At 44.0% G+C, this 24,967-nt stretch overlaps 2 protein-coding genes across 2 annotated transcripts in view; both read left to right on the top strand.

Moving 5' to 3' along the window:
- LOC147617833 (CBL-interacting protein kinase 23-like) overlaps positions 1 to 24,967 on the top strand; it is a 51,683-nt gene that overhangs the window by 15,107 nt on the left and 11,609 nt on the right. Inside the window, exons 6-11 of the mRNA XM_086776092.1 lie at positions 3,527 to 3,580; positions 3,657 to 3,782; positions 4,300 to 4,389; positions 4,665 to 4,787; positions 4,915 to 5,025; positions 5,463 to 5,579. Of these exons, the coding sequence (XP_086632218.1) occupies positions 3,527 to 3,580; positions 3,657 to 3,782; positions 4,300 to 4,389; positions 4,665 to 4,787; positions 4,915 to 5,025; positions 5,463 to 5,579 (621 nt within the window). The remainder of the gene's footprint in view (positions 1 to 3,526; positions 3,581 to 3,656; positions 3,783 to 4,299; positions 4,390 to 4,664; positions 4,788 to 4,914; positions 5,026 to 5,462; positions 5,580 to 24,967) is intronic.
- Positions 964 to 2,655, top strand: LOC147617834 (uncharacterized). The gene is made up of 3 exons (XM_086775378.1): positions 964 to 1,200; positions 1,346 to 1,744; positions 1,834 to 2,655. Exons 1-3 carry the CDS (start codon positions 964 to 966, stop codon positions 2,575 to 2,577), a joined length of 1,380 nt encoding a protein of 459 aa, XP_086631504.1. The 3' UTR covers positions 2,578 to 2,655.

Raw genomic sequence — 24,967 nt, forward strand, 5'->3', positions numbered from 1 at the left:
TCTCACAAGAGTCTCTCTCTCTCTCTACATCAACCATAGTGCAGCCAGTTCCTCTTTCTTTCTCTCTCTACATCAGCCCTGGCCCCTTTCTCTTGTATCCTTCCTACTCTCTCTCTCTCTCTCTCTCTCTCTCAAAGGCTGGTTCTTTCAATTCCTACCTGTAATATTTTGGTGATTAGTGAGGCCTTTTCATGTGGGTGTGCTTGCTAGTATGACGTTCTATGAGCAAACTGTTTGCTTTTGTCGACCATGTGTGGCGGAACGACAATATATCGAAACTGTCGGATGTCGCTGCCCTTTGCCATTAAGGGAAAACCTAGATTTGGTTGATGTGATTCGAAAGAGGGCCCAGCGTTGTCGGTGCATGCCTCTATGGTTTTGGCTTGGCGACGACTGCTTAAAAAAGAAAGAAGAATATGTCCGAAAATGTCATCGTCGTCGGGCCCCTATGTGGCAAGATGTGCTGCTTGCACAAGCACCTTCTCCTACTGAGGGACTTCCTCTAGGAGGAGTTAGCGCCATTCCAAATGTTGAAAACTCACCTTGAATTAAGGCAGTTGCCTTGTATTTGTATCGTGAACTTATCCTACGGAAATATTAATGGAAAAATAATGCTCGCTTTGTCGCTTGCTCATTAATTTGCACAATGTAGTCCAAATGTTTTTTTTCATTTCTTATTGAAACCTACTATGTAATATTGGCAACGTCAATTATGGCTCCAAAGAGCACCGTCGTGTCTAGCTCGAGGAGGCCCAAATCCTCCTCGTGGACTTGGTGGGATGAGGTCGTGGAGGAGTACGCTTACAAAACGGGCGACACTAAGCGTTGGAAATGCAAATACTGCAGTCAAAGTAAGAGCGGGAGTGCATCTCGCATTCGATCGCATTTGCTTCATGTCTCGGGGCAGGACATAGCATTTTGTACCTCCATTACTAGTGAGAGGCGGGAGGAAAGGGAGCTTCAATGAGGCAGAGCACTCTTCCAGGTCGGTGGGATCCTAAGAAGGAGGAGGAGGTGGATGTAGCAATTAGTTGTTTCTTCTACCATGATGCCATGGCCTTCCAAGCAGCCCGGAGCTTCTATTTCAAGGATATGGTGAGAAAAATTGTAGAGTTTGGACCCACCTACACTCCCCCTGCTTCTAAGGCCTTGAGGACCACTATCTTGTCAAAGGAGGACACAGTGCATGCAGCGACGGAGGTTGTGAGGGCCTCTTGGGAGCGGAACGGCATCACTCTAATTACAGATGGATGGAGTGACACGCGGTCTAGGTCGATTCATGGAGTCATTGCCTATTCTAGGTGGCAAGCATACTTCGTCAGTGCACATGACGCATCTATGACAGGGAAGAGTGCAGAGACATTATTCAAAGAGTGGTCCGAAAGTAGTTGGTCCAGAGAAGGTGATACAGCTTGTGACCGATGGGGAGCCAGCAAACAGGGCAGTTGGTAGATTGTTGGAGGAGCGATATCCACATATCACTTTCTCTGTGTGCATGGCCCATTGTTTGAACAACCTGCTCAAAGACCTAGGACACATAAAGTGGGTAGCAGATACCATAGAGAAGGGCAACCAGATTGTGTCCTTCATTTACAGGCACACTTTCTTGTTGGCTGAGTTCAGGAAGAGGTCGCAAAGAGATCTTCGAAAGTATTCGAACACTCGTTTTGGATACAACTTCTTGATGATGGAGTCCATACAGAAGAGCTCTAGTGCTCTAAAGCAACTCATGGTGAGTGATGAGTTTTAGAAACATCATCTAGCACGCACAAAAGCAGGGAAGGATTGCAAGACAAACATCGCAGACTCAGAATTTTGACATATGCTTCGTAGCCATGCATTGGTCGAATTTATGAAGCAATAGACAGGATGATAGAGAAGCTGGTGCAAATAGAGACAAATAAAGTCTTGTATACGGAGATGAGGAACATATGCACTGACAGGTGGAGTGAGTACCATTCTCCTATGCATGCAGCAGCTCTTGTGGTCGACCCGTATTTCCAATCAAGGAAGCAGTATGCAGATGGGGAGGTGTCAGTTGGGTGGGACAAGATGCTCGACAAACTTGTGCTGGATCCCACTCTACAAAGAACCATCAGGAATCAACTAGCTGACTATAGGGCCCTCAAGAAGAGGTTTGGTAAAGCGAATGCTTTGCTGGATCGAATGACCACTGATCCATGTGTGTGGTGGGAAGATTATGGAGCAGATTCACCAGAGTTACAAGGGCTTGCCATCAAGATTCTAAGCCAAGCTGTTAGTTCGTCTTGCTTAGAGCAACTATGGAGCTCATTCAGCCATGTCACTTCAAAGAAGCGTAACCGTCTTGGCACTCTAAAAGCCAATGACTTGGTTTATGTGAGTGCCAATCTACGTCTTCTTGAGCACTTGGAGTTTCGAGATGCTTGGAAGCATTGGTCCGAGGAGGACGAAGAGGATTTGGAGCGGATGGAGCATCCCTCTACTCCACCCGACATGGTTGCTAGTTCTTCTACTACAGCAACAGGAGATTGTGGCTCCAACGAGCTTGATGATCATGACTTTTTCGAGCCGGAAGGTTTTTATTCCGGTTTTTGAGCTAGCCTCTCACTTATGAGACTTTTGTAACTTGTATCCCGATGTAATTTCATTGATTATAAATCAAGGGGTCTCAAATTCCTATTGTTATTCGTTATTTACATTTTTCTATGTTTTTCATGGTTGTTCGTTATCTATTCCAATAATTTATACTTAGCCGACTCCACCAGCCGGTTCCTGTTGTCCCGATTCCTACTGACAAGCGTTTCACGTTTCGACATGTTCATCGTTTCCGTTCCCGTTTCCGGTTTCCCGTCTCTGGTGACTATGCTGCAGTAGCTGGATTGAGTTGACTTGGCAGTCAGCGCACAGGTGGACAACTCGGATGTGGGATGCAGATGCTGTGGTGCACAGCTCAGCTAGAGCGAATGTCACCATTTGGTTCCCTCACCCGCCTCGACCAGTGTTTTATACACTAGGTGGAACCAAGGTGTGAACGAGGATCTTTCCACAAAAGAAAGTGGGAACATTAACCGGCAAGCTTTTAGTCTGAAAGATGGCATCTGGGCAAAAGTACCATGGGATTTTCGTCATTAAAGAGAGGAGATAGTGTTTTCACACCCTATTAACAAAGGGGTGGACAGGTCTATGTGGACAAAACAGGGCGCCTAGCTCAGCAAGTTTTGGGGAAAAAGCTTAAAAGTGGGGTATTTGAAGCAAGCAAGGCCACTTTTGGCAAAAAGGGGATATTTTAAGCAACCAAGGCTACTTTTGGCCAAAAAAAAAAGGAAAAGTATTTTTGTTCATTGAGGTTTTCTGCATGTTTTGATGCCATTTTCAAGCCAATATTGGCTTGTGCTTCATTTTCTGTGCTGATCACGAGCGTTTTTGTAACACTTTGATGGCTCTTACTTTTGACCTTTATTTTACTTGTGCCCCAAAAAAAGCACGCGCACACACACAGATCTTCCAAGCTTATGTTTCTGATGCTTCATTGTTTTATCTACAGGAAGATGGGCTCCTGCACACTACCTGTGGGACTCCAAATTATGTGGCTCCGGAGGTGATGTTAGAACTAGTAATTTTTAGTGGCTTTAGTGCATCAAAAGATGAAATCCTGATTCAGTTTCTTCCTTCAGGTTATAAATGACAAAGGTTACAGCGGTGCAACTGCAGATTTGTGGTCATGTGGTGTTATTCTTTACGTGTTGATGGCGGGCTACTTACCCTTTGATGAACAGAATCTTATGATTCTATATAAAAAGGTACCATTGACATATACTGCTCTGCTTGAACCTGTACGTGCTCTTGATGACGTGATTGGGGATGTCATAGCACAGTGTGCTGTGCGTGGTGGAGTTGATGAGTTTCTTTGTGAGTAGACTCTCATGGAGTTAAGATAGGACTTCGGTTTTTGTTTAGTTTCAGAAATAACCAGGGGGTGGGTACAATAGCCGGGTGGATAAGGCGTAGACCTTTCTCCCCCCCCGGACGTAGGTTTGATTCTGGCCCTTCCCCCTCAGTTCACAAAGGGGTGAGAAAAGGAACAGGTTCCTCCTTGCAAAAATAAAAAGTTTGAGAAATTACCTGAACTTTTCATTGATATATAACATTGACATATACTCCTTCCCTTGACGCCCTTGGAAAGCGTTGTGGAATCGGTGTGTTAATATACGTGCTACCTTAAGCTTGTGACTTAGATTGGCTGACTTCAGTATCCATATGAATGCATGTGTGCATGGCTGGTTATAAATAATGTTTTCTGATGTTGTACATGCACAGATTCACAAAGCTGATTTTACATGTCCTGCGTGGTTCTCATCTGGAGCACGCAAGTTGATACTGAGAATAATGGATCCCAACCCAGAAACTGTAAGCGCAAATCTTTTTTTTTTTGGGATGCTACTTGTGGCTAGTTGTATGCATGAGCACGTGTGTGATGTCCCCCCCATGGTGATGGACCCCCCCCCCCCAAAAAAAAATAAAAAATAAAAAATAAAATAAAATAAAAACCAAAAGAGAGGAAAAAAACATCCGTGCTCCACCTGTTTGTGTGTGTCCTTACGCGCTTGTGTATTCTAGATCCGTAAAAGTTTTCATGGCAGGATTACGTATCTGAACTTATCATAGCTTGTGGTTTTCCACAGCGAATTACCATACCCGAGATTTTAGAGAATGAATGGTTTAAAAAGGGGTACACACCCGCCAAATTTCATGAAGAGGAAGACATTACTCTAGAGGATGTTGATGCCGTCTTCAATGATTCGGCAGTAGGTTTTGCATTCCTTTTTTATCATTCAAAGCTCTTCATTTTTGTACAAAATTCACAATCCCGTTTGTATTGCACCCTTGTATTGAAAGCCTAGATGACTATCTTCACCATATCTGTTGCTGCAGGAACACTTGGTCACTGAGGAAAAAGAAACGAAGCCTGTGATGATGAATGCATTTGAATTGATCTCCATGTCACAAGGGCTCAACCTTTCTAACCTATTTGAGAAAAAGAAGGTACATTTTCTCTGAGACACTTTCAACCCCCCCCAATACACAACAAAAAAAACACGCCCAGTTCACAAGCATCTGCCACCCATGGCTGCTGCCTCGTGCAACAGGCAGGTGGCTGTCTGCATGGTTGTTCACAAATGTGGACACATTAAATATCTTTGCAAAGACTAATAACGAATCATTGTAGCCCTTATGTAAAGGACGGCTGGTGGCCTTCTGACGCGGGTTCAATTCCTGCCAGCTGCTGTATTTGTTAGATATTGGCCTGATGCAGTTTTGCTAAAGCATGTCCGCAGTCAACATCCTTGTGAATGAGGGTTCCGTTTTCTGTCCAACCTGGTGCCAGCTCACTGACCAGAAAGGATGGGCACCTTCTTCTTGTGAACCGGACCTTAGTTTTCCTTCTAGAATTAGACTATAATTGATGTCGGTGGCTGCAGGGTTTAGTGAAACGAGAGACAAGATTTACGTCAAAGCATCCTGCCAAGGAAATCATCTCCAAGATTGAAGAAACAGCCAAGCCCTTGGGGTTCAATGTACAGAAAAAGAACTACAAGGTACAGTGGATTATGTTGTTTGACATATGCTCTCATCAAGTCTTGTTTCATAATGGCACATAGCACTTTGAAGTAGCCAAAAGGCCTTAGCATATGTCACATTGGGGATATCCTAAATCCATTCCACACTGTTCTTGTTTTTACAAACAAAACAAGAAGATTTTGTTGGGTTGCTTACTAATAGGTGGCATGCTAGAGCCGTCCCACGGGGAGGTAACAGCACTGTCAGCATGATTGATTTCCCTAATCTCACTCTTATCGCTGAAAATCTTTTATTACCATCAAAATTTTATCTTCTATGTTTTCTTTGTGGTGGTTACGCACTTTCATAATCTCTAGTTTGGAATTGTCTATCATGGGACACTAGATTCTTCCAGGGTTCTGCCAGTGTAGCAAAATGCATCGGGTCATTGTTCAGGATTAATCACTTAGCAGAATCAGTTATTACTTCATGCTGAACCATGAAAAACACATCATCTATGCTGGTCATGATAGGTATTCACATCACTTTGTTTCCAGGCTAAGATAAGGTCGGCTGTGGGTGGTACCTCATTTCCTTGGTCAGTTTTTGTTGGAGCATGAACATCAACCTTAATGGTAGTAATGAGTGGATGTGACGTCCTTCCCAAAATCTGCCCTAAACACAGTTGAAAACAAGTTAGTTCTAAACCAAATCATGAGGTAGCAGGCTAGCTCACCTCCCAATTGCGACCAGCATCCACCAATCTCCGTGTCTAACTCTGGCGTCCCATATCAGCCTGAAGGCCTTTGACATACCAACCTGCGTACTCGCCATTTGCATGGCATGAGCATGTCTACTCTCTTGGTCGAAGTTAGACCCTTATTGGTGCATCCGCACAAGTATGTCTTATAATAACCCAACCTCTCCTTATATAGTGATAAATGCGCCATAAATAGCTAACTTACTATAAACAATCATTAAGCCTGTTTTTTCAATCCAAGAATCCTAGCCAAGTATCTGCTTTTTAATGCCTAATCTCGGGACTCCCTAATCCCATTGGATTAAGTCCCTAATTCGTAGATTAGTGTCCAGGTATATAACATGCTTCCCCTCTGTCCCAATGCACCAAGGGTGTGTTCACACGGGGAAAAAATCCAAGCCAACACTTTGTAAAAAGTGCCCGTGTAAGTGTGTGTTCACACCAGAACTTCCGAGAGCCAACGGCTGACAAACCCCCCAAGAAGTGAATGATGTGAACGTGTACAGGGTGTAGCAGACTATCTTGGAAGAGGCAATAAGTTTAAAGCTTTGCAAAAATCTTCAAACTTCTCTCTCAAAAGAGACTTTGTAAAGCCGTCTGCCACATTGGCCTGTGTAGGCACGTAGGTCAAGTTAATCTCTCCAGCATGGAGCTTCTCCTTGACATAATGATAATGTATCTCTGTGTGCTTTGTACGCGCATGAAAAACTGGATTCCATGCAATTGCCAAAGCACTCTGATTGTCAATGTAGAGGGTGATAGAAGACGGTTGTCTAATACCAAGATCGGTCAATAGACATCAGAGCCATACACACTCGTGACTCCATAGTAGCTGAAAAAGCTGCCTTGTACTCAGCTTCACAGCTAGAAGTGGCCACTGTAGGCTGCTTCTTGTTGAGCCATGAAATGCATGAGCCACCAAGAAGAAAACAGTGTCCACTTGTAGACACCCTTGTGTCATAGCATCCAACCCGGTCACTACATGTATACGCAATCAAGCATAGTGAAGAGTCATTGCCATAGAACAAGGCCAAGTACATCGTGCCGTTAAGGTAGCGAAAAACACGCTTGCATGCCTGCCAGTGCGTAGTGCCGGGACTATGCATGGACTTGCTCAACTGTGAAACAACAAACTGAATGTCCAATCTAGTAGTGTATAAAAAGATTAAGCATCCAACTGCATGTTGATAGGTAGAGGCATCAAAAGGCTCACCAGCGTTTGCAAGGGATAGTTTTAGGCCCGGTTCCATAGGAGTGGAAACAGGCTTACAATCTGTCATTTGAAAGTGCTCAAGAAGTTGCTGTATGTATCTTTCTTTGCTGAGATGGCATAATGTCCCCCTCAACAAGTATGAACTGTATGCCCAAATAATAACGCAATAAACCCAGATTTGTGACCTCAAAATCATGCTGCAATTCAGCTTTGAAAGTTGAAATTTCATCCTCATCAAGACCAGTCATGAGCATGTCGTCTACATAAAGAATAAGGATCAACACTTTGTCCCTGTCGCGGTGGACATAGAGTGTACTTTCAGTTCGACTGTTACGGAACTTTTTTGTAGTCGAGTATGCATGTATTTTCTGGCACCAAGCACGTGCATGTGCTTAAGGCCATAAAGTGCTTTATGTAACCGGCATACTTTATGTTTTGCAACTTTCTGAACAAAGCCAGGAGGCTGTCTAACACACACCTCCTCCTGTAAGGCGCCATTCAGAAAGGCGGTTTGAACATCCAGCTGATGTATATTCCAACCCTTACCTGCAGCTATAGCAGTGACAATACGAATGGGAGTCATACGAGACGTGGGTGCAAAAGTTGTTAAAATTGTGCATCTCAGTGTTTTGGGGCTTTACTATTTATCTGGGATTTTATTGGATTTTCTCCTATTTATTTGTCCAAGGCCAGTCGGCCAGCCCTAGAGGCAGTCGGCCAGGTCTCTACTCCACTATATAAGGAGTTCCACATTATTCACTCATTCATCCACTTCCCTTGCACATAGTTCAACACTCAGTTGCTGGCCATTGCCATTGTAAAGCTTTACTGCTATTATAAGAGTGATCTTGTCCAACTCTCTCAATCTCCTTTGCACTCTCTCATGTGTTTACTGTTTATGCTTCTGCTTGTGCTATCTCCTTCATGGTATCATATGCTTAGGTCTAGGCTGCTCCAAACTTTGCAAATCTGCCCACTTTGCTGTGCGTTTTGCTTCCATCACTTCTTCGGCTACAGTTTAGTCCCATACAGTAGTACCTTGTTGCGTTTTTGGTCCAGCTCTCTTCTGGTTCCTGTCGGCCAGCCCTATAGGCTGTCTCTTCAGAGGCAGTTTTTGAAGTGTTTTTGGCTGTGTTTTCTTCTTCAGCATCTGTTGGTGGTGCATTTCTTGCTCGTGGTGCTGCTAAACAAGTGGCTCTACACTGTCTTCTTCCTCCACGAGTCCCTTCCCTTCCGGTAGGAGGGTCCCGGTGGATCTTGGACTGTTTTGCTGTTGTCCCGCCTCTTTCTCTCTACGGTTTGAGAGGGGGCTGATTGTTCCTGGTGCCTCGCTTCGTTGGAAAGCACTTGAGAGAAGTGTTTGAGAGTTGAGATTTGTTCTTTGTTGTTGTGGATATGGCTCTTCCCTGTACGAACAAGGATGACAAGTTGAAAGGACCGAACTACGCTCATTGGAAGCTTCAGATGTGGGTCTGGTTCATCCACAAGGGTTTGTGGGACATTGTTCAGGGCACTGAAAGGAAGCCGAGCGTCCTTAAAACGCTAGGCGGTGGACTCAGGATCAAGAGGATGAATTTGTTGTGAAATTACAAGACTGGGAGAATCGGGACTCGAAGGTGCATTCTGTGCTTTGTGCGTACCATCATCAAGGAGGTCGCACCGGCAGTGCAAACTCTCACCAGTGCTCATCAAGTTTGGTCAAAATTGGAGGATCTCTTTGCTCGAGATTCATCGATGAGGGTAGTTACCTTGCAGGGGCAGCTCTATGGCTTGTTATTTCTTGAAAACAATTCCATGGAGTCTTTTCTCATGAAGGCCAAGGTTATCCATGACCAGTTACTGGCTATGGGTGCTGCTTTGTCCTCTTCTCTGCTGGCTGCTCTTATCCTCACCAAGCTTTCTCTGGACTATGACGCGATTTCTCGATCTTTGCGGTGCCAGGTCACATCCACTCAGTTGGATTTTTATGATCTTAGCTCCCTACTTTTGGAGGAGGAGTCCGTTCTCATCTCACAGGGTAAATTGAAGGTGTTAGTCTATAGTTCTGACCAGGCTTTTTCCTCAGTTCATAAGAAAGGTCGAAGTCATTGCTTTTCTTGTGGAAAAAGAGGCCATTTGTCCAAAGATTGTTTGCCCAAGAAGAAGGACAAGACCAATGGCAAGGCTTCATCTCAGAGAAAAGGCAAAGACACGACACACGATAGTGATACAGATTCTAGTACCACTTCTAGGGCTCCCAGGGCGCTTCCGGCTCAGGAGACCCCAGATGGTGTGCTTCTCTACTAGTACACATGCGGTTTCCCCCCATGTGCTTCCAGCCAGAAGAGGCTTGTGGGCGGGAGAGGGGGTTGAGTACAACTCCACCTACTGGTGCATGGGGACCGTGATTCGGAGTTCCAAGCATTAGACATCTGGTAGGACATGGTTATCTTTGGTACAGCAAAGATTATGAACTGGATCTGTTCCAAGTTCATTGTTCGAGGCTTTTGGGATGTGATGTGTTCCGTCCACTGTTGGGGATTATGGGCATGGTGTGTCCAGCAGCTCATCATCTATTTTTGGAGTTCACTGCACACTTGTGTAGGAATTCATGGCCAAGCAAAGTTCCTTGCTATTTGTGGTGGCATCTTGTTTTCGAAGAAACGCAGGTGCTCTCTCCGAGGTGATTTCAGTATTCGCGGTGCTGGAGGGTCCATGGTTGCATCTTCATTGACTTATCTTCTTCCGACTCTTGCACACTATGAGCTGCAAAGGGGGTGTTAGAATTGTGCATCTTAGTGTTTTGGGGCTTTACTATTTATCTAGGATTTTATTGGATTTTCTCCTATTTATTTGTCTAGGGCCAGTCGGCCAACCCTAGAGGCAATCAACTAGGTCTCTACTCCACTATATAAGGAGTTCCCCATTATTCACTCATTCATCCACTTCCCTTGCATATACTTCAACACTCAGTTGTTGGCCATTGCCATTGTAAAGCTTTACTGCTGTTATAAAAGGTGATCTTGTCCAACTCTCTCAATCTCCTTTGCACTCTCTCGTATGTTTACTGTTTATGCTTCCGCTTGTGCTATCTCCTTCAAAAGTTTCCTCATAATCAATGCCCTTTTGCTCGGCATAACCTTTGGCAACCAAGCGGGCCTTATGGCGATCCAGAGTGCCATTAGGGTTACGCTTCAATTTGAAAACCCACTTCGTGCCTACAGCACATTTGCGTGCAAGCAAGTCACACAACTCTCAAGTAATGATTCTTTTCAATAGAATCTAACTTTGAACACATGGCTGCTACCCAATTGTCATTAGCCAATGCATCAACATGAGAAATGGGCTCCTCATTATATGCGGTAGCAACAAGGGCATGATCAATAAACTGAGCTGATGCATGGCGAGAAGCAGAACGAGTGCGCTACTTGGCATGAACCGAGACTGTTTGCTCTCTCACACAGTCTCGAGCACCCAGCGAGGCAAATGCTTTGAAACATGATTTTTTGCCATTTCTTTACCCAATGCATCTTCCACGACATCCTGGTCAACATGTGGCACACCAGGGTTAATATGGGGCTGATTTGCAGGTTGAAAACAGCAAGTATTGAGGGCTGATTATGAGCCAAATCAGGCTGTAAATCATTGGCACCTGTGACAAAAAGAATCAAACACATCCATGGGCCCAATAGTCGGCTGTTCTTGACATAAAAGCATAGGCTGAGATGCAAATTCATCAAAGATTACATCCCATGATGCGATGGTTTTACCTGTACCAAGCACATAAAGTCTATAGCCTTTACTATCTGAACTATAATCCACAAAAATTGCATTTACTGGCCTTTGCATCAAGTTTTGTTCTCTGAGAGATAAGCATATAGTGTCATCATTAGTAGCATCAGAATCTATGTCATCATCTTCATCATCGTGGTCTACAGCATAGGATCAACAACATTGTCATCATTATCACCATCTCCATCATTTATAGTTCTAGAGGCTATGGGATACCACTCGGCAGCCATAGCATGTCTTTGGGTAGCAGTCGACAGCCATCTCCAGGGCCCAAGCACGTGGTAGCATGGGTTGAAGGCCAGCATCCATTTGAAGCACATCATTTAATGAAGATTTTTGTGAATATTTGTCTAGAGCCACTGGCCGACCAGCACCTCAGTGAATTATATAAGCATCAAGACATAAATCATTTCATGGATTCAGTCATTCAGTTCATAAATTATTATTCATTCATAGCCTCAGTAGAGCATATGTAGAAGGCGCCTAGGTCACCCCTATGGTATTGACCATAGGCCTACATCATGTACAAGCATCAAGTTACCTTTTTGTACCATAGTAATACAAGAAAACTCGACACCTAATCTCTATCTTCTTCTCTCTCCTCTGTCTTATCTCATTTATTAGCATCAATGTTCTTAATCATGTTTAGGCTTTGGATCAGTACAACAAGGCTTCCGTGCAGCTACATTTTCAGACTCTGTAGTAGAAACTGCAATACAACGTTGTTTCTTGCTAGCCCAAGTTTTGATAAAGAAGCAATTACCACTGGTGGATGGCATGGACAAGTTAGAGCTTGCCCAATCAGCATTTGAATAACCCAAAAGATTAAGAGAAGTTGATGAAGATATGTCTTCTTGACGGGGATATACAAGTCCGAAATCTGCAGTGCCCTTCAAGTACTTCAAAACACGTTTAGCTTGAGACCAATGTCTTGTAGATGGAGAGGACAAGTATTGTCCTAACAGATTTGCTGCAAACAGAATATCAGGACGAGTGCTCATGTCCACAAATTGAAGATAACCAACAAGATTAGCATAGGGTTGATTTAAAGCTAACGATTCAGCCTCAATATTTGCAGAAGTACTTCTAGTAGAGCTTGCAAGACAAGGAGTGTTTGCCGAATGTGCAGTAGCCAATTCAAACTTTTGAACAATATTTTGGATAAACTTTGTTTGACGAAGAAGCAAACTACCATTGTAACGATACCTTTGAACTTGAATACCAAGGCATGAATGGATGTCGCCAAGATCCACCATATCAAAGGTTGAGGATAAAATCTTTTTTACTTGTTGCATGAAAGATAGTTATTAGACACAAGTATAGTGTCATCAACATAAAGGGCCAATATCACAAAATGGTTATCCACATTGCGCTTGATATAAAGATTTGGATTAGAGAAGCAAGAAATAAACCCCTGAGATGTGAGAAATTGATCAATCTTGATGTATCATGATCGTGAAGCTTGTTTTAGTCCATACAAAGCACGGTGGAGTTGGCATACAAGATGTTCCTTTCCAGGAATTGTAAATCCTTCAGCTGGCTCTATATATATTTCCTCCTTTAAGTCTCCATTAAGAAAAGCCGTCTTAACATCCATTTGATGTATTTCCAAATCAAACCTGCAAAAGCTAGTAGTACTCGAATGCTTGTACTACGAACTACGGGTGAAAAAGTGTCATGATAGTCAATCCTTGCAATTTGTGAGTATTCCCTTTACAACTAAACGAGCTTTGAATTTATCAAAGGATCCGTCTGCCTTTGTTTTAGTCTTGTAAACCCACTTACATTTGATAGGAGTACGATCAGAAGGTAGATTGGTAAGAACCCATGTACCTTTCGAGATCAAAGACTCATATTCAGCTTCCATGGCTTCCTTCCATTGTTCTTTTTGTGGAGAGGACATAGCTTCTGCATAAGTTGAAGAATCTTCACAAACAGCCAATACGTGATTAAAGGTTTCAAGATCATCATCATATACATGATTTGTACCGTGCTCAAGTTCAATAGGAAGATCAACATAGATATCAAGATCTGTAGCAGTCTCCTTTGAAACCGTAGGATGAACATCAATAGACTTGTCTCCAATATCCATCAAAAGAGTGTTGTCATCATGCAAATCATTGTCCAAAAGTAGAAAAGGAAAAGAAGTGAGTAATGTTTTTGTATCATCAGCATCATCTGTGGACCACGAATCTCCCATCAATTGCTCATTGAATATAGCATCTCGACTAACAATTACCTTTTAAGAACTTGGATCGTAAAACTTGTAACCCTTTGAGTTGTCAGAATAACCAATAAAAATAACCTTCAAACCTGAAGGTTCTAGCTTGTGTCGTGTCTCTTTTGGGACATGAATATAAGCAATACACCCAAAGACTTTGAAATGTGCAACAGAAGGAGTTTGGCCTGTCCAAGCTGTGATTGGAATCTTACCAGAAGGTGCAGTAGTTGGAAGATGATTTTGAACAAAAATGACTGTCAATACTGCTTCTGTTCAAAAAGAGTGAGATAATCCAGAATGAATAAGCATGCATTTGATTGCATTCAAAATTGTACGATTCTTTCGCTCTGCAACTCCATTCTGTTGGAGAGAATATGGAATGGTATACTCATGGTGGATGCCGTGGTTGATACAATGATCATAAAATAAGTTGGAAATATATTCACCACCATTATCACTTCGAAGAATTTCGACTCTTCGACCAGTGTGATTCTCCACAGATATTTGGTACCTCTTAAATGTGTCCAATGCTTCTGATTTATGTCGTAGTAAAAAGACATTTGTATACTGTGAATAGTCATCAATAAAAGTAATGAAGTAACGGTAGCAAGACTTGGATGGAGGAAAGGGTCCACAAATACTAGTATGAATGAGATCCAAAAGATTATTTGAATGAATATTTGTAGACATTGGAAATGGCTTACGATGATGTTTGCCTAGAGCACAATGTTCATATATCCCCATATGCGGGTGAGATTTGAGGTCCATACCTCTCACAAGATCATGACGATGAATATCAAGAAGCTTTGAGAAATTTGAGTGAGCAAACCGATGATGCCATAGCTTACAATCCAGATCTCCTAGAGCTGTAACAACATTTGCAACATCCTCGTTCAATGAAAGTTCAAAGAGATTACCATGTCGAGGAGCAACCGCAATAGTGGTGCCATAATTTTCGATGCGACACTTTGTATTATCAAATCCAACAAATAGACCAAGATCCACAAGCCGCGCAATAGAAAGTAAGTTTCTTTGTAAATCAGGAACATATAAAACTCCTCGCAGTATTTTGGTTGAGGAAGAAGTTCCCAAATACAAGTCGTCAATACCCATTACTTGGCAAGTTGTATTATCAGCAAGATAAACCACTTTCTTGATAGGAATTGGATGATAATTGTGTAACCATTGCAATTGATATGTCATGTTGCCAGTAGCACCAGAATTAACAATAAAGAGAGAACCATCACGAACATGTAGTACCTTTTCTGGAGAGACATTATAATGAACCAAATTAGCCTCTTGATGAACATTGTCTTCATCATGAGGATTTTGTTGAGTAGCATAAGCTTGATTTCGAGCTTCACCATAACGCCTCTTGAAGCATCGACTAGATGAATGCCTTATGCTCCCACAATATTCACAGGTTGCAGAAGAGGAAGAACCCCTTGATAAACGAGGTTGCTTATTTGTAATACCGTGTTCTTCATCGTGCTCTCGTGCCCAACATTCAGATACCAAGTGACCAGTTTTGTCACAATAAGAACAACGCTTTTGAGGAAATCTCCGAGAAGAAGCATTGGACACATTTAAGAGGTACCAAATATCTGTGGAGAATCACACTGGTCGAAGAGTCAAAATTCTTTGAAGTGATAATGGTGGTGAATATATTTCCAACTTATTTCATGATCATTGCATCAACCACGGCATTCACCATGAGTATACCATTCCATATTCTCTCCAACAGAATGGAGTTGCAGAGCGAAAGAATCGTACAATTTTGAATGCAATCAGATGCATGCTTATTCATTTTGGATTATCTCGCTCTTTTTGGGCAGAAGCAGTATTGACAGCCGTTTTTGCTCAAAATCATCTTCCAACTATTGCACCTTCTGGTAAGATTCCAATCATAGCTTGGACAGGCCAAACTCCTCCTGTTGCACATTTCAAAGTCTTTGGGTGTATTGCTTATATTCATGTCCCACAAAAGACACGATACAAGCTAGAACCTTCAGGTTTGAAGGTTATTTTTATTGGTTATTCTGACAACTCAAAGGGTTATCAGTTTTACGATCCAAGTTCTCAAAAGGCAATTGTTAGTTGAGATGCTATATTCAATGAGCAATTGATGGGAGGTTCGTGGTCCACAGATGATGCTGATGATACAAAAACGTTACTCACTTCTTTTTCTTTTCTACTTTTGGACAATGATTTGCATGATGACAACACTCTTTTGATGGATATTGGAGACAAGTCTATTGATGTTCATCCTACGGTTTCAAAGGAGACTGCTACAGATCTTGATATCTATGTTGATCTTCCTATTGAACTTGAGCACAGTGCAAATCATGTATATGATGATGATCTTGAAACCTTTAATCACGTATTGGCTGTTTGTGAAGATCCTTCAACTTATGCAGAAGCTATGTCCTCTCCACAAAAGGAACAATGGAAGAAAGCCATGGAAGCTAAATATGAGTCTTTGATCTCGAAAGTTTCATGGGTTCTTACTAGTCTACCTTCTGATCGTACTCCTATCAAATGTAAGTGGGTTTACAAGACTAAAACAAAGGCAGATGGATCCTTTGATAAATTCAAAGCTCGTTTAGTTGCAAAGGGATACTCACAAATCGCAGGGATTGACTATCATGACACTTTTTCACCCGTAGTTCGTAGTACAAGCATTCGAGTACTACTAGCTTTTGTAACTCAGTTTGATTTGGAAATACATCAAATGGATGTTAAGACGGCTTTTCTTAATGGAGACTTAAAGGAGGAAATATATATGGAGCAAGCTGAAGATTTACAATTCCCGGAAAGGAACATCTTGTATGCCAACTCCACCGTGCTTTGTATGGACTAAAACAAGCTTCACGATCATGGTACATCAAGATTGATCAATTTCTCACATCTCAGGGGTCTGTTTCTTGCTTCTCTGATCCAAATCTTTATATTAAGCGCAATGTGGATAACCATTTTGTGATATTGGTCCTTTATGTTGATGACACTATACTTGTGTCTAATAATCTATCTTTCATGCAACAAGTAAAAAAGGTTTTATCCTCAGCCTTTGATATGGTGGATCTTGGCGACATCCATTCATGCCTTGGTAATCAAGTTCAAAGGTATCGTCACAATGGTAGTTTGCTTCTTCGTCAAACAAAGTTTATCCAAGATATTGTTCAAAAGTTTGGATTGGCTACTGTACATTCGGTAAACACTCCTTGTCTTGCAAGCTCTACTAGGAGTTCTTCTGCAAATATTGAGGCTGAATCGTTAGCTTTAAATTAACCCTATGCTAATCTTGTTGGTTGTCTTCAATTTGTGGACATGAGCACTCGTCCTGATATTCTGTTTGCAGCAAATCTGTTAGGACAATACTTGTCCTCTCCATCTACAAGACATTGGTCTCAAGCTAAACGTGTTTTGAAGTACTTGAAGGGCACTGCAAATTTCGGACTTGTATATCGCCGTCAAGAAGACATATCTTCATCAACTTCTCTTAATCTTTTGGGTTATTCAGATGCTGATTGGGCAAGCTCTAACTTGTCCATGCGATCCACCAGTGGTAATTGCTTCTTTATCAATGGCTGTTTGGTATCTTGGGCTAGCAAGAAATAACGCTGTATTGCAGTTTTTACTATAGAGTTTGAATATGTAGCTGCATCTTTAGCAGCTCGTGAATTGGTTTGGCTTCAACAATGGCTTGCTGATATTGGTCATTCTCCTTCCTCAAGCACTCCTCTTAGATGTGACAACCAAAGTGCTATTAGTCTAGCCAAGGACTACGTGCAACATAGCATGTCCAGGCATATTGCAGTTCATTATCACTATGTTCGACATGAAGTAAGGAAAGGAGCAATAATGGTAGAACATTGTCCAGTTGATCAAATGATTGCAGACATTCTCACCAAAGGACTCCATGAAGCTCGGTTTACACTTTTGCGATCAGAACTTGGAGTTGCGGCGGCCTCTCTTTTTGGAGATTAGCACATCTCACGTCATGTCAATTTTGTCTAGACTTGTACATAGCCTATAAACTTTAGGACACTTCACACATTACTTCACATCATGCACATTTATTCTTTGTACTTTGTATATAGAAGCACATTGCACATGGACTTTAAGGTGGCATTGTACATTTATATGTAGGAGCTCGGGTTTTTCCCTTGTGCTTCTAAGGGTTTTGGAGACCTTTATTTGAGTGGGGGTGTTGGAGCTATATATAGCTAGCCCTAACTCACTCTAGGTCTTGCCTATATATATGTGACTTGTGACTAATATGATTCATTCTTGTGGAGCGTATGTGGTGTCTCTTGTCTCGTCTCTCTGGCAATCAAAGAAGAGATCACCAAAACCCTCACCCACACAATCGAGGGAAAAATGGAGGCGGCCCGCGAAGGATGGGTAGAAGTGATGAAGAAGAACATCAAAAAGGAGGTGCAAGAAGATGTAGAAGTGATGAAGAAGAACATCAAGAAGGAGGTACAAGAAGATGTACACATGATGCAGTCTACTCTTGATGAAGAGAAGATGCGACGTATCCGGCGCCTCAACATCCGAGTCACAGGGATACCAGAGAGCACTACCTCCACGCCCGAGATCGACTGGCGGAACCTATGTACCAAGCTAGGACTAAAGGAGGATGAGCCGCTCCCATTCACTAGAGTATGGAGGACAACCCCAAAGGACTCCACCAAAGGCAAGGCCTTAGTGCTACAGTTCCCGGATGAGGAGAGTAGGATGAGCTTTATGAGAAGACGGGCTATCTTGAGGAGCTTGCCAGGGGTCCCCATCTACTTCGATGATGACCTCACATGGATGCAACTGGAGCACAGAAGATTATGCATGCCGAAGATCAAGGCGGCACGCAAAGAAGGGAAGAAGGCACATTATAGGGATGGTCACATCTACATTGATGGGAAGAGGGTCGAATAGCGCCATCTGGCCTATGAGACACGGAGGAAACAACACGAAGACAAAGAGATACACATAGCAATCTGGAATTGTAATGGAGTCCTATGGACACATCCAGGGAGACTTGAGGAGGTGATGGAGGGCCGGGATATCATCTTGATGACAGAGACACATGAGAGCCCGGAGAGGGGCTTACCACGGGTTGAGGGTTATCAGTGGGAGTCAGCTCACCGACAGGGGATGAGACAGGCCACCTCCCGAGGTTCAGGAGGTATTGCAGTGCTTTTCAGACATGGGTTACATGAGCATGTTCGAGTCGTAGCACGAGACTCGGAGGCGAGATACATGTGGATTAGCTTACGCCTCTCGGAGACTAGATGGATTTATATCGCCCTTTGCTACTTTCCTCCGAAGGGGTCGCGGTTTGCCACCACCGAGGAGCCGGGTGGAGGAGAGGCTAGTGAGTCTCCATACTCTGTCTTATCTGAGGAGATCTTACACTATTCGACACTGGGAGAAGTCTTCTTGATGGGGGACTTCAATGCACGGACTCAGAGCAGACAGTGCGAGATCTATGACTTTGAGGATCCCTTGAGACTAGAGCCGCTAGCCACAGAGGATACAGGGACCACTCGGATCCCCGTTGATGGAGGAGCTGACAGCACTGGATATGGGCAACATTTGCTGGAGCTTGGGGCCCGACACCATCTCGTTATTTATAACGGGATGACTCAGTGGCCAGATTCAAGTGGGTTGACTTGCTTTCCAGTGGGAGGCGGCAGTAGTACAGTGGATTATGTGATGGGATCCCGGGAGGCAGCAGATATGGTGTCTCACTTCACCGTACCACCATGCCCCATTGGGGCGGATCATACATACCTATCCCTCACTTTCAGGAGCTTACTGGAGACCCACCCACCTATCATACAGCCACCACGCACTATCTTTCACTTCACTCAGGACCTAGTCGAGGTGTACGACTATCATGTTCATGATCAGCTATTTGCCTTAGATCCATCGGTACCCATGGCCATGCTCACCTCCCAGCTCTCACATGTACTGCACTCCGCAGCCGCGAGGAGTTTCCCATACCACATACAGACAGGACGACCACCTACATCTGGGAGCATGCCCCAGAACCGATGGTATGATGACGAGTGCAGAAACCTTTACCGCTGTCTCCGAGTGCAGAGGGCTCGCGGGGAGATCACCCAGAGGCAGGCAGGCAGGAGGATGCATACTCTCACCCGCCGTAAGCGGTGAGCTTATGAGGAGGCTCAGTACTGGGACACATATCACATGCTCATGAGCAGAGATGCTGCTGCTGCTTGGAGGAGACTCAGAGAGCCCCGTCCTCCCACACCTATTGCCGATCCTCAGACCTGGCAGACATATGCAGAGAGACTTTATGATGTGCCTGCACAGCCCCCTATACCACAGCCCACAGAGCCATGCTCCACAGTCTCCACCTTCTTCACCCCACCTATGGTTAGGAGGGCCATATGCCGACTCCAACATGGACGGGCGAATCATACAGGATTACAGGGAGAGCATCTCATCTATGCTATTGATACATTGGCACCATTTCTTGCTCATCTCTTTAACAGAGCTCTGTCAGAGGGGTTTCCAGCTGAGTGGACGATGCACACTATTGTGCCGATCCATAAAGCGGGAGATGTACTAGACCCCGGGTACTACAGGACCATCATGATTGGCCATATATTGGCCAAACTATACGGGGCAGTTTTGGAGGCAGAGCTGAGCACTCATGCAGAGGTTGGGGGATTGAGAGCAGCAGGCTAGGCAGGCTTCCGTCGAGCCTTCTCGACCATCGACCACATTTTTACATTGAGGTGCCTGATTGATCAGGCCAAGGCACGGAGGCAACGGCTTTGTTGGGGTAAAGGCATTATGCCCACCCTTATAGTGTGTACTAGCCCATTTGTTTATAGTACATAGTACACTTAGTACTTTTAATGTACTAAGTGCACTATGTGTACTAGTGCAATATACATGTGTGACAGGGGAGTCACACACTCAATTCTCTTGAGTTGACTTATCCCCACATATGTCTCTCTTTCTCTCTCCCTTCTTCTCTCTGTGTATGTCTCCCACATGAAAACCTAACCCTAATTCTCCCATTCAACTGGTATCAGAGCCACGGTTGTGTCCATGTGTGTGCGGGTGTGCGGAGTCATCTTCAGCGCGAAGAAGAAGCTCGGCTATGGAGCCTTGAGCTTGGCACGAGCAGAGGAACTTTCTGGCCAGTGTGAGCAAGGCACAGGTGCTGCAAAGCAGCGCACAGCAGGTAGCGAACCATCTACAGCATCACAGCAGTCGTAGGCATTGTGAGCAAAGCAAGGCACTTGTGGCCACAAGGCGTAATAAAGAAGCGAGGCAGGAAGTCACCGCTCGTGCGCTTGCAGCAAACGAGTTGGGTGTTAGACGGCGTAAAACCACCGAGCGGAGTTTACATTTGCGCCCAAACCTCCATACGGTGGCGTGCGTGGCCGAGAAGCCTTCGTCGTTTGTCTCCGAAATCACAACCCAATTCGTCGAAATCCTCCAGGGGGGCATCGGTGTGGTACCCGGATTCGAGTGGTGGCCCATCAAAGCCTACCGCCCCTTCTCTCGCGTCGCCGCTTGCTCTCTGCCAGCAAGCTCGTCCCTTGTGCAGTTCAAGGTTGCCCAGCCAACCAGGCAATGTGTTGATGCCTGTCAAGCACTCAATGTGCCTGTAAATCAAGGGGCTTTTATGTATTGGATGTATACGTGGCCAGGGGGAAGCATTGTGAATACTCTGGATGCCTTCATGTGCGTTAATGTACCATGTATGATCAGAAATTGATCTTAAATCAAGGGGCTTTTCAAGATTTTATGCTTGTTGAGCTTGGCAAAGCAGCAGGCAAGACTTTTATGCCTTGAATCCTCAGAAATCAGCTTGCAGTCAAGGGGCTTTTGCCCAATTTCTGTTCGGGACTGTTGTATGCAGTAATCGGGACTGTAAAAGCCTGATTTTCACTCATTTGGACAGCCAGGAGAGCATTTATTGCTACTGTACCTGCTGGTACAGATTTGGTACAGCTTTGTACAAGTTTTGGCATGGCTGCACATTGATTTGAGTGAGCAAAAATCTCAATTTCAGCTGCTGTACTTGCCGGTACAGGTTTGGTACATCATTGGTGAGCACTTAGTACTGCTGTACAGTACTTTGGAAGGGGAACAGAGCACATTTAAGGTGCTGTCCTAAATCTGCAGCAACCAGATTTTGGTGATTTCATCACATACAGTGGGAGTAGAGTTGCATTCGTGCTTCCGCAGTGGGAGATAAACTTTGGGAGAACAACTGTGAGCACTTTGTGTGCTTTTGGTGCAGTGTTTGCACATTTTGCAGGGAGTCAGGCATTGACAGGTTGCATATTGCTATGGCAACCACAGGTGAGAGCTCTTCATTGCTTCACATCAAGAAGCTTGAAGGCTCACATAACTATGACATTTGGCAAACCCAATGCTATAATGTGTTGCTCCAGAAGAAGCAGCACAAACCCATCAAAGAAAGGGGTGTAATGCCCGCTTCTCTTACTGCTGAAGAGTGGGAAGATATGGATGAGCTCATTCACTTCTTACAGGAGATGGTCATGGTATGCACTCATGGATCATTGATTCAGGTGCCTCCTTTCATGTCACAGGTTGCAGAGACTTGTTTGTCAGGTATACTGCTGGCAATGAAGGAGTAGTTTATTTGGGTGACAACCATGCATGCAAGATTCTTGGTAGAGGTGATGTGAGGCTTGTGTTTTAAGATGGCTCACAGCTTATGCTCCATGATGTCAGGCATGTGCCTGAGATCAAGAAGAACCTGCTTTCTACTGGACAACTTGATGATGCTGATTATGTTACCACATTTGGTCGTGGAAAGTGGAAGATTAGTAAGGGCTCACTGGTTGTTGCCCGAGCTCCCGGAAATCTCTATGTGGCATAGCCGGTTGGGACACATGAGTGTCAAAGGAATGGAGCAATTGTCTCGTTTGGGTTACTTGCCTTCTCTAAAGTTCTCAAGTTTTCAGTTTTGTGAGCATTGTATATATGGTAGGCAACTACAGTGTCCCCACAAGAAAGCTCTTGGACAGAAAGATGCTCAGTTAGAGCTTGTGCATACAGATGTATATGAGATGCCTTAGCTTTCTTTGGGAGGGGCAAAATATTTTGTGTCTTTTATAGATGATGCCACACGCAAGGTTTATCCTCTTCGTTTGAAGAGTGATACATTCGCAGTGTTTTAGAAGTTTGTTGCTCATGTTGAGAATCAAACTGGCAAAACACTGAAGGCTTTGCGTTCCGACAATGGTAGAGAGTATATGTCCAAACAGTTTCAGGACTTTTGTGATGCTAAAGGCATCAAGAGGGAGCTCTCTACTCCTTATGATCCTCCACAAAACGGGACAGCAGAGAGGATGAACAGGACCATACAGGAGAAGGAGGTCACCTAACACGAGGCTTGGTGGGAAAGTGCCAGAGGAAGTATGGACAGGGAAGCCTCCGTCCTACAAGCACTTGAGAGTGTTTGGTTGCGTTGCGTACGTGCACATACGCAGGGAAATGCGTACCAAACTTGATCCTAAGTCTCACAAATGCATATTCCTAGGATATGGTGACAGAGGTGAAATGGGGTATAGACTTTGGGATCCAGTGAATAGAAAGATTATAGGCAGCAATGATGTCATTTTTGATGAAACATGCATGTATAAGGAGCTTGCAAGGCAACAGGAGCCTGGTAGAGTCATCTTTGATGATGATGGACATCATGGACAACAACCAAGGGCTGTAAATCAGCCATTACAGCAGCAAAACCAGCCCTTAAATGGTGCTGAAAATGGTCCAAATGGACAGCCAGAAATGGCAGAAGATATCCCTATGGATATACCACAGTTAGAGGAGATACCGGGCATGATATTTCAGCCTTATGGCATGGAACAGGAGCCACCAATAGGTGATATGCAGGCTGGACAGCAACCTGCAAATGATGGTCATTGGGTACGGAGGTCCACAAGACCCTCCAGAGCCCCTGACAGGTTTGTTCCAGGGGTTGACTACTTGATGCTCACTGACTGTGGGGAGCCCTCATGTTATAAGGAGGCTTTACAGAGGGCAGACAAGGCTCTTTGGGAGCGTGCCATGAAGTCAGAGATGGATTCTATGCACAAAAATGGAACATGGAAGTTGGTGCATTTGCCTACAGGCAAGAAGGTTTTGCCATGCAAGTGGGTTTACAGGCTCAAAGTTGCACCTGATGCAAAGCCAAGATACAAAGCCAGGTTAGTGGCTAAGGGCTTCAAGCAGGAATATGGTGTGGACTTTGATGAGATCTTCTCTCCAGTGGTCAAAATGACCACACTTAGAGCTGTATTAGCTTTGGTTGCTCATGATGATCTGGATTTGATTCAGATGGATGTGAAGACTGCTTTTCTTCACGGTGATCTCCATGAGGAGATATATATGCAACAGCCAGAGAGTTATGCAGTAAATGGAAAGGAGAAGCTTGTATGCAAGCTGAAAAAGAGTCTTTATGGGCTCAAACAGGCACCAAGGGAATGGTATCATAAATTTGATACATTCATGAAATCCCAGGACTTCAGGAGGAGTGACATAGATCACTGCCTATACACCAAGAAAGCTTTGGATGGCAGTCTATTGATTCTCATCTTGTATGTTGATGATATGTTGATTGCTGGAAAATCTCGTAAAGAGATGGATGCCTTGAAAAAGAGGCTGCATCAGACCTTTGATATGAAGGATTTGGGTGATGCAAATCACATTTTGGGTATGCGGATACTTCGGGACAGAAATCAGCATGTGTTGTATTTGTCTCAGAAGGAATACATTGGCAAAGTTTTGCAGAGGTTCAATATGGACGGGGGGGAAGAAGACTAGTCCTCCTTTGCCTCCATATGTGAAACTCAGTGCTATGGACAGCCCACAGTCAAATAGTGGCAGGGTTGATATGGCCAAGATTCCGTATGCTTCAGCTTGTGGCAGTCTCATGTATGCCATGGTTGCTACTAGGCCGGACATTGCATTTGCAGTGTGAGTGGTTTCTAGATACATGGCCAACCCTGGCAAGAAGCATTGGGAAGCAGTGAAAGGTGTCATGAGATACCTGAAGGGCACACAGGATATGTGCATATGCTTTGGCAAACAGGATGCATTAGTGTTGGGGTAAAGGCGTTATGCCCACCCTTATAGTGTGTACAAGCCCATAAGTTATAGTACATAGTACACTTAGTACTTTTAATGTACTAAGTGCACTATGTGTACTAGTGCAATATACATGTGTGATAGGGGAGTCACACACTCATGCTTTTCATGAGTTGACTTATCCCCACAACTCTCTCTCTCTCTCTCCCTTGCTTCTCTGTGTATGTCTCCCATGAATGAACTCTAAACCCTAATTCAGGTTTCTCCCCATCAACTGGTATCAGAGCCCTTAGTGATCCCTCCCTTCCTCTTCTCCTTGATGATTTCTGTCCACAGTCTGCTGGTCGCCTGC

This window comes from Cibotium barometz, chromosome 36 (genome assembly GCF_041138505.1).
Source record: "Cibotium barometz isolate CiBa-2024 chromosome 36, ASM4113850v1, whole genome shotgun sequence".
Classification (NCBI taxonomy): Eukaryota; Viridiplantae; Streptophyta; class Polypodiopsida; order Cyatheales; family Cibotiaceae; genus Cibotium; species Cibotium barometz.